Source organism: Arvicanthis niloticus, chromosome 8, assembly GCF_011762505.2.
Source record: "Arvicanthis niloticus isolate mArvNil1 chromosome 8, mArvNil1.pat.X, whole genome shotgun sequence".
NCBI classification, from domain to species: Eukaryota; Metazoa; Chordata; class Mammalia; order Rodentia; family Muridae; genus Arvicanthis; species Arvicanthis niloticus.
The window spans coordinates 66,940,415-66,954,974 of NC_047665.1; the positions used below are offsets into that span (position 1 = coordinate 66,940,415).

Sequence of the window (14,560 nt, forward strand, 5' to 3'; positions counted from 1 at the left end):
CACTTTCCAAAGATTTCCTTTCAACTTTTTCTTTAAGAAGAAAAATAACTCTTAAATTATTAAGCTCAATAAATGTTTCACAGATTTCAGTTACTTCAGTATACCCATTAATTAGAGATCCTATTTTTGCTTAATTGCACACAGTATCAAGTTTTAATACAAACTACAAAGCACTCCTCATTTTGCTAGTGCCTTTCACATGAACATTTTCTTACCTTTCCCCAGACACCTAAGACATCAGTATTTTAAAATTATACAGTTGAGTCATTTTAAAAAATGTCCTGCAGGTTGACTTTGCCCTGTGTACTTTTTGCTATGGGTTCATCTCACATGATGTTATAACATTAACTGCCACTGGTTTATGGTTATTGACCTTGTTTATTTTGTCTACTTTATATCAATGATTATGTTGTCTTGATACTTAATGCCTTGCAAAATTTTAATCTGAACCAATTTTATTGAGTAGTCTTTGACTCCAGTAGAATATGTTTTTGGCACCAACTAATTTACTGGACTATCTAAGTGTTATTTAACTCAATTATTCTGTCTATATTTCCAATTTCCTTTTCTGTTTTAAGCCAAAACATTCTCAAGTAACTTTTCTTCAACTTACTATTTTATAGTTATATAATATGCATAATTAACATACAAGCTATTTATATTGGTATAAATAACACAATCCTATGTTTTTCCAATGTGTTGGTCTATTAAATTAACATTTCTTGAATATATAAACTGTCTCACATTTAGTTACAAGACAGTATGGGAACAAAATTCTATCTCTTTGACAAGCCTAATCATTTTCTAGGCATTTTAAAATTTTTTCTTTCTTTTATTCTTTTCTTGCCAAAGTAATCAAAGCTTCTTTTGCCCAGAGAAATATCTGGAATCAAGTACTTCTGATTCATGTCTAATTTCTTTTGCCTGACCAAAATACATATCCAAAATTGAGAGAGGTTCCAGGGAACCATGTCCACCCTATCTCCTGCCTCCATTTTGGACATTCTTTGGTAGAGAATAGTATTTAAAATTACTTGTTGAATATACATGGATCTAGGTCAGTTTTATAGCATTACCATTCTATTTTACTAATTTTTATTGCGCCTTTGTTATATTTTAGGTAACCATGTCCCAACATTAACTCTCAAATACCTGACTTAGTTACAATCAATAGTGCACAGAATAGTTTGAAAACAGTCCTGATTGAAGCAATATATAAATGAAGGCTATCCTTTTAAATGCTGTTAATTTGTCTTCCTAAGATGCCTGTGTTTGTATTTACAGTAAGATGAAGCTATGCTACTTGTGTGTTTTTCCCACAAGAGAAGGAAACAGGCTGTGGCAAGCTATACCACTTCCTTTCCAATAATTTATCTAATGTCATAATTTTCTTTTTGTAGTATGTATGATTGATTCACACTTAGGACTGTTTTGTTTTAGAATTTTCAGGAAAATATTTTTTCTCTCAAACCTGTGTAAACATATATTGCTTTTAAGATGATAGTGTGAGGGATATTCTAATGAAAAACTTTAGGTTATCTTTGTAGGGCTTGCCTTATATATGATAGATAAATCTTTTTAATGGGGAAAGACTACCTCAATTTATTTTCACCATCAGATTGTTTTATTTTTATTGTATAAACAATGTTTCAATTTAATTATCTTTTGATCATATTTTCCCTCTCTAAAGTTTGCCCAGATCCTCTCTTCCTACCTACCCAACTTTAACTTAATTCTCAAAATGAAACCAAAAATCCAATACAATAACAAAATGCCCCAAACCCAGAAAACAAAATACAACATCACCCAAAAAGAAAAATAAAACAAAAAACAAATCATAGCCAAATAAAAGCTTATATTCATAAAGCTATGGGGACCATTATTTTTTAGCAGTATTCTTGAACATAAGTCCTGTGGTTGTGTTGTCATTCATTACAGAAAACTGATTTTTCTCTCTCCCAACAAGCATAAATGACAGTTCTGTTACTAACCTTTACATTAGTGGCTAAGTTTATATTGATTTGTGCATAAATTTTTATAAGTATAACACAATAAAATAGAAGAGAATAAAACAAAAACTATCACATCAATTTCACATGAAAGACCAACAGAAGCAGAAAAACCCCAAGAGAAGGCACAAGAATCAGACAGAGCCCCACTCATTCACACACTTAGAAACCCCATGAAAACACTAAGCTGGAAGTCACAATATAAGGCAGATTAGTCTTCTAGTGAGCAGTATCATAAAAGTGTATTTGTGTGCTTATATGCATGCATTTGCTTAATAACACCAAACTGCCTAAACAATATTATGAAGGATGACTTTCATTTGCTTTGTACTGGTATCAGTGGATAAAATCTATGCCATGGAAATACAAGGAATTGAATTGGGATTACCAGAAGCCATGTAGAAAGGACATGGTTGGCAGCTCTCCTGTAATACTAGCTCTGGGCTTGACCAGTTACCCTGGTTATACTTTTGGTGGTTTATTTTACATTATTTTAAAACCAGAGCCACAACAATTGTAGTAATTGTCTAATGAGAGTAATCCTAGTCCTCATTCACAATGAGTACAGTACTATGCTATCACTGTAACAAAGACTTTAGTTCATGTATAAAGAGGAAAAGTTTATTTGGCATTGTTCTTTGAAGTCTGTGGCTTGGTGACTAGCTTCAATGTTTTCAGGGCTTGTGGTAAGGCAACACATCATGGAAAAACATTTATTGACTAAAACCTTTATAATCTGAATAGAAAAGGGAGAGAAAATGGGTCCGAGTCCCATAATCTTCATTAAGGTCACAAACTCTGTGACCTAAAAGGTACCTACTAGGATGACCCTCAAGGTTTTCACTCATTCCCAATAATGCCACTTATAAACCAACACAATTCTCATGTACATTTAGAGGACAGTAAAGTATAAACTATAGCAAATACAATGGGCCTTTGTTGACTTCAAGACCCTTAAGCAAGGAGCTCATACAGAGTGGGCAGTGTTTACACACAACAACTCATCTGTGCTGCTCTGCTGGCCTTGTATTATGACATAACTGTCTGCTAAAACCAATTAGATAGAGAAGTCATTCTCAAAAGAGTGTTCTAGTAGGTAATTTAATACTTTTCCTTTCAGTCATTTATATATTATTTAGTATATAACATATCAGCTGCTGTTGCCACATTTTTCATAAAGCCAAGTAGAATTGGATTCCTAATAAAATGGTGCCTGGATAGGTAGGATTTCATTGAGAGATACTCATGAACACCTTTATCACATCACCACATAGAACTGGTAAGATTCTCCCCGGGGCACAGTGCTTTGTGGTCACAGTAGAAAACTAAGATATATAATGAAAAAGTGGGTCAGATTTTCCTCTCAGGGACTACATGTAGGCATTAAAAACCTAAAAGTCCCACATGTTTAAAGCCTAATGTTTGAAAGCTTATTATTTTATTTATCTCTCCAGGTTCTCATCAAGACAGGCAATACAATTTCCAAAGTGTGGGCTCAGAGTGGACAGCAAGGGCCACAGTGGAAGAAAGCAGAAGTGTTTTTAGGCATCCATTCACATGTGGAGGTCTGTGATCCAAGGGATTTTATAAAGAAAGAGCTTTGTTAATTTTTGTCTTGAATACTAATTTCTTCTTCTCCTTATCTTCATTTCTTCCTATTTTCAATTTGATGTGCAGTACGAATGCAGAACATTTATAACACCCCATATGGCATTTTCCATAAAGAATGTACCATTTTAGAAAGCCATAACTTCTCCCAATTAAACAGTTATAATTCTAGGTACAATTAATTTGAGTGATAACCATCTCTTATTCTCAGCAAGCTTCTCACATTGAAAGAATATCTTCCCAAATTCTGAGATTCAACATTCAGACATTTTAGTACTATCATTTCAAATGTGACTTTGAAAGCCATCTTTGAAACTTAATTTAATGGTTCTTAATTAAACCTTCTTACAGTGAATAAATCTGTGTAATTAAAATATTTTTGAGACAAGTGCTGGTATATATGTCTTTACTTAGATTTTACCATCTATAAAATAAGACATATCCAATGATGTAAATTTTTAAAATACAAAGGATTACAATATTAAAATAGTGACTATCACAATGTGAAAAGTTGCTATTGGATTCCATTTGGGGGTCCCATTAAGAATTAGGAAATCTCTAGTTTGGATGAGAATTAAATTTAATTATTGGATATTAAGATAAAAGAAATCTTGACTATTAAGATAAATGAAGCAAGAGCCCATACTGTTTATACAGGAGGACATTCTCTTCTTTTTACTTTTAAGTATGTGGAGGTGAGTTCCAGGAATTTGAAAATACTTAAGTGATAAGAGTATTGTTAAATATCGTACTTGCTGTTTATATAGCACAAGTAGGCATGGTGGTTGTGCATACATAGCAAATATCTCTATGATCCTTCCTGTTAATGCAGCTTTTTTCAATAATGGAAGCTCTGACTGATGGGCATGTATAGAAGCTTGCTGCTGCTCTGTGCCCAATTTCCTGAAATATTATGTGGAATAAATGTCTCATATTTCTTTCTCTCTATATGACTATCTGGTATCCTTATTAAACAATTAGAGATAGTTTAGTATATGGATAGGAAGTTCTACTAAGGAAATAAAAGTTTGAAAATAAATTAGTGACTTTACATATAAGACTTATTATTAGGAGACTAGATATTCAATTTCAATAGACATTCAGTGGAGATAAAATAAATTTTAGCAAGAATACTTAAATGGGTCTGCTCCTGTCAGATATAGGTTTCCTAGCCAGCTAAAATATTTATTAGTTCTGTACATATAGAATGTTAATATGGGAAAATGTGTTCAAAGGATATTAAGTAATATCTTAGCATGTAGAAACATGGATATAAATTTTTTTCAAGATTCAAATATTTAACACCTTAAAATTGGCTAAAAGGTGTGTTCATATTGATTGAATATTTAAGGATGGATGGCATGTGCCTTAGGGATTTATATGTGAAGGGGCAACATGAGTGTAATAACACTTAATTAGGTCTGGCTTATAGTCAGAGGTTTAGTTCATCATCATCATGTTGACAAACATTACAGAGTGTAGACAGATATGGTGCTGTAGAAGGAGCTGAGAGTTCTACATCTTGTTCTGAAGGCAATAGAAGGAGACTGTACACACCGAATGTAATATGAACATATATATGACCTCAGAGCCCATCTTCACAGGGACACACTTCCTCTAACAAGACCAAACCTATTTCAACAAGGTCAAACCTACTAATAGTGCCACTTCCTATGGGCCAAGCATTCAAACACGAGTCTATGGGGGCCATTCCTATTCAAAACCACCATAGCATGAAAACATTTGCTTTTGCTTATGACTCATTCATCTCCTCAGTAACAATGCATTAAGCATCTACTGTGAAAAGTAGTACAGTGAGAAGGTCTAGTGATGAGAAAATATGTTCATGATTCTTTAGTGATATGATTCCTTTGCCTTTAGACTCAGAAAGATGAGAATATGTAACCTTGACTTACATGATGAAGCAGCACTAGAAGTCTGCACATTCTTTTTGTCAATGTCCTATATTTAAACACAATGTTTCATTATGATCACCACAGCAATCACATATACATATACACACAGATACACACACACACACACACACACACATGCATACATCCACATATATGTATATATGTGTGAGCACTGAAGACTTTGTCATGTATTTAAATGTATCTAGTCACTTAACTTTGATAGCAGTCTAGCCTATTTATAATGTAATGGGTACATATTCAGTTTATAAATTGAAACACAGAAGTACCTGCCTGGGGTTCTCCTCTCTCTCTATCTCCATCTCTGTTCTGTCTGTCCCTCTCCCTTTTCTCCTCCCTCTGTGTCCCCTCCCACTCTCCCTCCCCATGTCTCCCCTTCCTCTCTCCTTTCCCCTCCCCCTCTTTCCCCCTCCCTCTCTCTCCATCTCCTCCCCCTTCCCCCTCCCTCTCTCCCTCTCCCTCTCTCTCACTCTCCCCCTCCCTCCGCTCTGTGTGTGTGTGTGTGTGTGTGTTTCTGAGAAGTAAGCAGTCTTGTGTTAGATGTCAGAGTCAGTGCAGAGAGTGGACATGCACACATGGCTCCTGCCTGGGGTCTAGGCACTAAATGCTAACTATACATATGTTAGGCAGTAGTGCTTATTTTCTTATATTCTTATGTTCTTAGGCACTGAATATAACAAATGCTATGTTTTTCTGAAACACTCTGAGCCATTATCATTATGGTGGACACTTACATTATGAGGTATCTATTATGAGAGTAGATGTGATTGATATATCATGTTTGTTTGAGTTCTGAACTTCTTGACAGCATAATGCTAATTGGCTTTTCTTATTCACTTTATCTTTTTAGATTGTCTTTAGGGCAAAACGTGGTGTCAGTTACATAGGAGATGTGGCAGTAGATGATGTTTCCTTTCAAAATTGTTCCCCATTACTTAGCACAAACAGAAAGTGCACCACTGATGAATTCATGTGTGCTAACAAGCACTGCATTGAAAAGGACAAACTCTGTGACTTTGTGAATGACTGTGCAGATAATTCAGATGAGACCACATTCATCTGTGGTAAGTGAAAGTGTGTTTTTCCACTCTTTACTTGGCATTTGTCACTGAAACATAAATTTTAGGTAGATCTCAGTAGTAGATGCAGACATATTGATTTAATTGTTTAAATGGCTTCCTTTCTCCTTATCAGTACTTAACTTTGAATTAAATTTATGGATGGATTTTTTTTTTGTTTGTTTACATGAAGGTATATGGTGGTAATTGTAGCTAAGTTGGAAAGTAAGTAGACAGACAGCTATTTACCATAGGAAACAGAGGCCAAGCTCCCTTTGAAATCTATTTATATGGATTGATGAGTATGTGTACTTTCATAGTTTATAAAAGTCTAGCATTTATTTACATACATAATCTGTTGTGATACATAATAAAGAAAATTAAATAGTGTTCTGAATATGTATTTAAAAAAATGATGTCTTCTACCCCAGTAGATATAGAGTAACTCTGTAGACCTGGTGTCTGAGTTCAGCTCATTCCGGACAGTATCTATTAAAAAAACCCATAGCTAAGTGGTCCATCTGTGCTTATTGAGATGATTCTGTATTGTTCTGTGACACAATCTAAGTTTGCTTCATTGCACCGTAAAGGAGGTGAATATAGGTTATCTAAATGAAGGTCTATAGGTCATTCTGCTGCTATCACTTCTGAGCTAGAACTGTCACATATTATCTACTTTTTGTAACCAAACCTGTACTTTCAAGAACAACTTTAGTATAGAACCAACTGTTACATCGAACTATTTAAAAAATCTTTATTTACTCACCTCTGCTTGATCTTCATGTAAACTCTTAAAGGTCAGTGGGACAAATATTACTAGTATTTATCGTAGGTTAACCTACCAACAGGACTAGATTAGGTTCATCAAAATTCATACAACTAGTACTACATTGGTCCTAGTATCCAAGTACTTGAATTTATGATCCATTGCTCTGTTTAAGCTACCAAACTACTTACTATATTCAAAACTTAATCTTTCAGTTATTAGGCTGGGAGATGACCTGACTTGTAAAGTGTATGTCATGTAAACATGAAAACCTGAGTTTAGATCCCCAGAATGCATGTAAAAGAAAATAGCACAGGTCTGGTGTAGGCTTAAATTTTTCAAAACCTACTTTAATAAGGGTTCTTAAATGCTTTAGCCCCTTTTTAGCACATCATCCAACAAAGGTAGTGGAATTCAAAGTTTAATAGGTCAAAGGAGGATTTGGGCCTGCTTAGAAGTATTCCTTTGGGGCAGAGTGCAATTTTCATTGTCATGATAGCAACAGTCCAATTCACACAAATCAGAATTGGTAGTTTGATCCAATTGAAAACACTATTTGTGAATCAGAAGTAACAGTTCAATCCAGAAGAAACCAATCTGCCAAGTCTGTGGCAGCATCAAGATGCCGCCAGAACACCAGCAGAAGTTCTTTGGTGTGTTTCTCTCTATGAAGTCACAACAAATGATGACCAGCAAAGAGTAGCAAGATGAACAAATGCCACAAAGCATCTTTCACTCTCTGTTGATTTATGTTTATATCTACCAAAATATCACATGTTCTCTCAAGTGTCTGCTCTAGCAAAACGTCACATGCCCTTTTTTCCTGGTAGCTTCCAGAAGAATACCATGTGTTTGTTCTCAGCAAAACATCCTTCCACATATCTGCTTCAACAGAAATATCCACTCATAAGACAGTTTTCAGGAAAACATCACACAACACAACTGAATCTCCAAAGAAACCAGAAATTTCCATCACCCAGCACTGGGTGATGGAGGCAAGTGGATCCTTAGAGCTCACTGGTCAGAGAGCCTAACCTGATAGTGACCTCCAAGTTTCATGAGAAACCCTGTATTAAAATAATAAGTTGAAGAACAATTGAGGATGATACCTGATATTGACTTTTTGCCTCTCCACTCATGTACACTCATGCATGCTCAGTGCTCAGTTCTCTGCACATGCACACATACAGACATGAACACATGCGTACACTGTGTACATACACATTCATCTACAAAAATAGTTATTGATCTAGACTTTTCTTTATGTCACACAAATATTTGTTATTTGAATATGTAAAAACCAAACATAAATTCATAAATCATGACAAAAATATTTGAATATTTTGTATTGAATGTGGTATTATTAATATGTAACTATTAATATCTTTTACCTTTAAATACTTTCTGCTAAACTTTAGTTAAATTTCACAGCAATGATTGTGTACTTTCTTTAGTGGCATTTTCATTTGAATAAAATACTAAGTAAACAATTTATTAGTAAAATAGAGTAGATATGTTTTTGAGAAACACATGTAATATAGTCTTTGTCATTTAAAATGTATATTTTAATGTATTTCCTATACATTAATTTCCTACTGATTAATTTTTTCTAATGGCAGTCATGCTTTAACATTATCAATATTTTAATATTTTAGCACTTAGACAATTTAGTAATATACTAAAGACATGTTGAAAACTTTCTCTCCTGAGCATTCTTTTATATGAAACAGCCATGGAGATGGGTTAATCCTTCCTTCTTCTCCTTTCTCCCCTACCCTCTTCTTTCATCTCTTCTCCTCTTTCTTCCCCTTACTTCCTCCCTCCTTCCTTTTATCCCTCCTACCCTTCAATATCCAGAGCAGCTGAGATTACCTGCATTGGACATGTTTGTTCTCCTGAAATGGAGCCAGGTTGTCCTCAAACTTACTATATAGCTGAAACTGGATTTGAACTTTGATCCTCCTTGCTCACCTCTCAAGTGATGAGATTATTGAAGCAAGATATTCTGCTCACCTTTCAAACTGTTTTGTGAATGTTCACATTACTAAATGCTTTGAATTTTTAGTGGGTCTATCTGTATCAGAACATAAAATTAGGGAAGTAAAATTTACTCCAGATACTGCACAGGGAGAAATATGTTTTCAGTTCCTTAGTAGAAATGGCCAATAAAATGTTAAAATGGCCCCATCACATACAAAGTAACCATATTTGACCTGATTCTAACTACAGAAGTAGGATACCCTTTTCCATAGCCTTGTTTATGTTTATTATAGATTTTAAACATTCTAATGCATTCCAAGTCTATTGGTCTTGAGTGTTATATTTTAATTACAGTGGCTAGAACCTACTGGAAGAAGTATAAGTACTGTTACTATCCTGCATATGCTATAAACTTTGTTGTTCTACTTAGATCTGGAAGCACAGAAAGAAACAATGAAAAGAATCACCATAGCAACTCATTTTAGAAGTTTGGCTGGCAACCAATTAGGTGTTTGGGCTTAAATATACCTTTTTTTATTGAAAAATTTAAATACATCTTGAATATGTATCAGAGCTAAAGAAAATTACAACCCCTGAGGCATCATAATTAGAAGTGCACCACTTACAAATAACACAAAGAACGAAGCAGTTCACTCAGGGCATATACTGTGTCTGATTCTGGAGTAGAAGATTACATATTGTAATACAAAACTTGTTGCCTTAATTTGCTGAAACTTCATATAAATGCTGAAATAACAAACTTTCAGAAAAAAATGAAAAGCATTTGCTGCTTTTGCATTTGAATAACATTTCTAAAATTTTGGAACGAGTCCCCCCAAAATAATGTGTATATCTAACATCTGTAAATCCTTAATTTAATATAATTAATATAGAGGTTCTTCAGGAAAACAATTACTATTTTGGCTTTCTATCATTTTATTGTATTTCACTAATCATTGCAGATAGAGGATTTGTGAGAAACTAGCCTCAAACTTGCAAATTATTCTAGGCTGTAACTAAACTTAGATTTCTTCTGCCTCAAACACTAAAAATACTGGGATTTAGCCATGAAACAACCTACTGAGCTTTCTTGTAATATTTTAGTTTGAAATACATTATTGGTATTTAACAGCTAGTGTAAAAACAATTATAAAAATACTTGAATTTTGCCATGTTATAAAGAAATGTATAACACCATTGAACAGCTTTAGAATCCTCTTTATTTTTTTTATTGGGTATTTTAGTTATTTACATTTCAAATGTTATCTCCTTTCCTGGTTTCCCTTCCAAAAATCCCCTATCCCATCACCCCTCCTCCTGCTTCTATGAGGGTACTTCCCCACCTACCTACCCACTCCCACCTCATAGTCCTGGCATTCCCCTACACTAGGGCATAGAGTTATCACAGGACCAAGGGCCTCTCCTCCCATTGATGCCCTACAAGGCTATCCTCTGTTACATAGGCAGCTGGAGCCATGGGTCACTCCATGTGTACTCTTTAATTGGTGGTTTAGTCACTGGGAGCTCTGAGTTGTCTGATTGGTTGATATTGTTGTTCTTCCTATGGGGTTACAAACCCCTTCAGCTCCTATAGTCCTTTCTCTAACTCGTCCTTTGGGCTCCCCATGCTTAGTCCAATGATTGGCTGCAAGGATCCTCTTAATTTTCAACATGCAGACAATATGCATATAAAGACAAGGAAACTAATTATTTAAACATTAAGCTAACTTCAAGGCCTTATATATGTTAAAGACATTAATATATGCTTGGAAATAGGCTGGACTCAATTAGGAGATGAGATATTTCCATTATTTATAGTTTGAAAGATATTTTAATAACCTATACCCTTTCCACAAAAATAAACCACAATAAAATCAGGAAATGTTTTGAGCCACATTGTTATAAAATAATTTATGACAAAACTTATGGGTCATGTTAAGTAATACTTAAGTAATGTGATAAGAGTTGGTAAATGTTTTCATAACTCAGCTGAAGAATCAAGAGGAATAGTGAAAATTGAAGTATAAGAACAATTTTATAAGTGTATATGGAACAATTATATGAGTTCTGTAAACTTATAAAATAAATAAAATGTTTACTCATGGGCCCATGCCACTCATTGCTGTTAAGTAGAAAATATCCTCTCTTTGTAGGCATGTAAATGCATAAAATTTTGAACACCAATTTAAAGTTATTGGGTCAATATCTGGTAGCATGACTATCAATATTTGTGCATACTCTTTGTTAACATACAAATGTCCACTTTTTTACTGTGGTGCATTGAAAAGAAAACAGGCCTTGATTGATTTACCTGTGAATGAATATTTTATACAAATGTATACATCAATAATATTTATCTTATTTATTTACATGCCTTGTGTACATGCATGTGCATGTGTGTATGTCTGTCTACTTGCTGTGTGTGTGTGTGTGTGTGTGTGTGTGTGTGTGTGTAAATGGAGCCCAGAAGTAGATACTGAATCATTTAGAGATGGATTCTTGGGATTTGTGAGTTTTCCAGTGTGGGTTCTTGTATCCATAATCTGGATCTATGAGAAAGCATAAGAAAAAAAATCTACTGGTCATTTAGCTGGCCTTATACATTTAGATATTTTTATTCAATCTATTTGATTATTTGTGACAAAAACTGCACTGTTTGATAACTGCACTTCATTGCAAGGCTTGAAGTCATTGACTTTGGTTCCTCTTTACTGAGCTGTTCATTGTTCTTGACTTTTGCCTTCTTCACATAAACATATGATCAAGTTGTCAGCAGCCATGAAACATTTCACTGGAATCTCATTGACTATAAAGATAAAACTGAATATGAATTGACATCGTGCCAAACTATAGTACTATTATCCAGGAATGTGGAAAATACTTCCCTGTGTTATTGTCTGTCCTATCTACATACTGATCTGTGTACCGATAATATAATATACAGATAGTATATTTAATGAAAAAGAAACTGATGCTCTACTGCTGACATCAGAAGCAAACATGAATATTCTCTTTCACTTCCTTTTAATGTTAGACAGGATATATTAGGGCAATAAAGCTAGAAAGGAAGTAAAATTGCTGAAGCAGGCTTACACATATATAAAGAATGTCCTTTGGTCATGATTCATGATTATTTTTATACAGTGTTATAGTTGACATGTTAATTATGCTGAGAAGTTTTACAATTTTGCTTTTAATAAAATTATAGGAAATCTTTCTAATATTTGTAGGAGTTCATTTTCTTGTTAGTATGTTGTTGCTGAGTAAACTTTTGCCTGTTTGTCAATTTTGACAAAATTGATTATAACATTCTTGCCTGAAACTGCCAGGGACAGGAAGAGTCCAGAACTGCTTTGTGGGGCAATGCACTGTGAGAGGCAGCTGGGTACTTCGTTGAGTGCAGGCTTTGAACCCCACCCCTGACCCTAATGGCACAGTAGGAGTTTGGCCTTGCTCCTGGGCCCTGGTTCCTTTCACTTTCCCTTAGCCCCTCCCTAAGAAAGGTTTGTGGCCTTGGGTCATGTAGCACAGGGAGAGGTCGTGACTACAGGCCCAGGCTGCAGAGCCTCAAGAGATCTCCACATTCATGAGTTATCTAAAGGCCAGAAAGCGTAGCCAATTAAGCATTCTGTCCCAGACCCTCCTCCTACTCACAAACGGTATTTAACCTCAGGCCCACCCTGAGGAGTCGGGGTACAGCTTCATCCACTTTCTGCCATGACAATAAACCTTTTAAAACCTTTTAAAACCATGGACTTCCTCTGGACTTTGGGGGCCACCATGAAGAACCATTGAGGGGGCCTTCAACCAATGAGCCTCTGCCTAATCTCCCACCAGAGGACCTCTCTGCATTCCAGCCATGGAGGCCACCAACTCAAGTAAGCTAGCCAGGCCAGCCATGACCCAGCCAAATGAGTCACCACAACCAAGAGTCTCACTACCCTGCGGTGCCCGCCAGAGCTTCTTCCCCTGGTCCCTCTTGGCTGCCGGCTGGTCGGTCCAGCTTGTATGCCCCCCCCCACACCCCCATCAGTCCTTCTGCAGCCTCTCAGCAGTGTCTGGGAGCCTGAAGACTGATATCAGCTGGTCTCCTGCAAGCTTCCTTGGCCCGGAGACCCCGGACCCAAGATTTCTGCCCCTGCAGTACCTCAGACTGAGATCTCCCCACACATGGAGCCGAGTTCCCATAGCCTGGTGTCTGCCAGGCGCTGTGTGGAGTGAACTCAGTCAAACTCCCGAGCTTCTCCCCCATGCCCCAGATGCAGTTCCAGATGCCTGGTGGACAGACATGCGGGAACCACAACTCAGCCCAACAGGACTCTCTCCCATGTGTGGGAGCCACAGCCTAACACTGTTTCTTATCTTTCTGATATTCTTTGGACCAGGAGATCCCTGAGGCATAAACCTATTAGGACCAAAATGTATAGGAACCCACAGAAACTAAAAGAGGACATCAGATCCATGGTGTTAACAGAGGACTGAGAGGCACCATGAGGATCTGGGAATTGAACCCATGTCTACTGAAAGAGTGGCCACTTCTCTCAACTTCTGAGCCATCTCTTCAGTCCTCTGTTATGTTTTCTTTTTTTTTTTTTATTAGATCTTTCATTTACACTTCAGATGCCATCCCCTTTCCCCATTCCCCCCCCCCTTAGGAAACCCCTATCCCATGCCCCCTTTTCCTTTTTGCATTTATACATTTTTTAAAAAAATGTTAATCATAGGCTTTATAAGTTTGGTATTGTTCAATCAGAGGTGTAACCCACTACCCAACCTAGATATATCAACTATCTTTGACTGGTGGAGATACATGAACATCTGCTTCCCTGTCTCCCCCCTCTATCTCTCTTTCATCACCTAGCTTCTCCTCTCCTTCTTCTCCTCTTCTTATTCCTTTTCTTCCTCACAGTATTCCTCCCACCTTAGCTCCTCCTACACATCACCCTTCCTGTTAAAAGGAAACTTTTCTCTCAAAATACAATTAGAGCATAATTATGCCAATTTGTACCAGTGAGGTACAAGATAGTCCTACTACCCAGTCCATCCTTTTGTTGCCTAACCAGCACCTCTGTCTTCTATCCTAACTAAAACACTTAGTTCTGAACCTGGCTTTTTCCTTGGCTTTAGGATGAATGTCAGCTGATGACCATACACTCAGATCTTTTCTCTCAAGGTAAATAGCTATAAGTTTTCAACCCCATCAGA

General features: G+C 36.1%; 1 protein-coding gene across 1 annotated transcript in view; it reads left to right on the forward strand.

Annotated features, from left to right (window-relative positions):
• Malrd1 (MAM and LDL receptor class A domain containing 1) overlaps nucleotides 1–14,560 on the forward strand; it is a 665,455-nt gene that overhangs the window by 295,990 nt on the left and 354,905 nt on the right. The window contains exons 22-23 of the mRNA XM_034509650.2: nucleotides 3,464–3,574; nucleotides 6,402–6,615. Of these exons, the coding sequence (XP_034365541.1) occupies nucleotides 3,464–3,574; nucleotides 6,402–6,615 (325 nt within the window). The remainder of the gene's footprint in view (nucleotides 1–3,463; nucleotides 3,575–6,401; nucleotides 6,616–14,560) is intronic.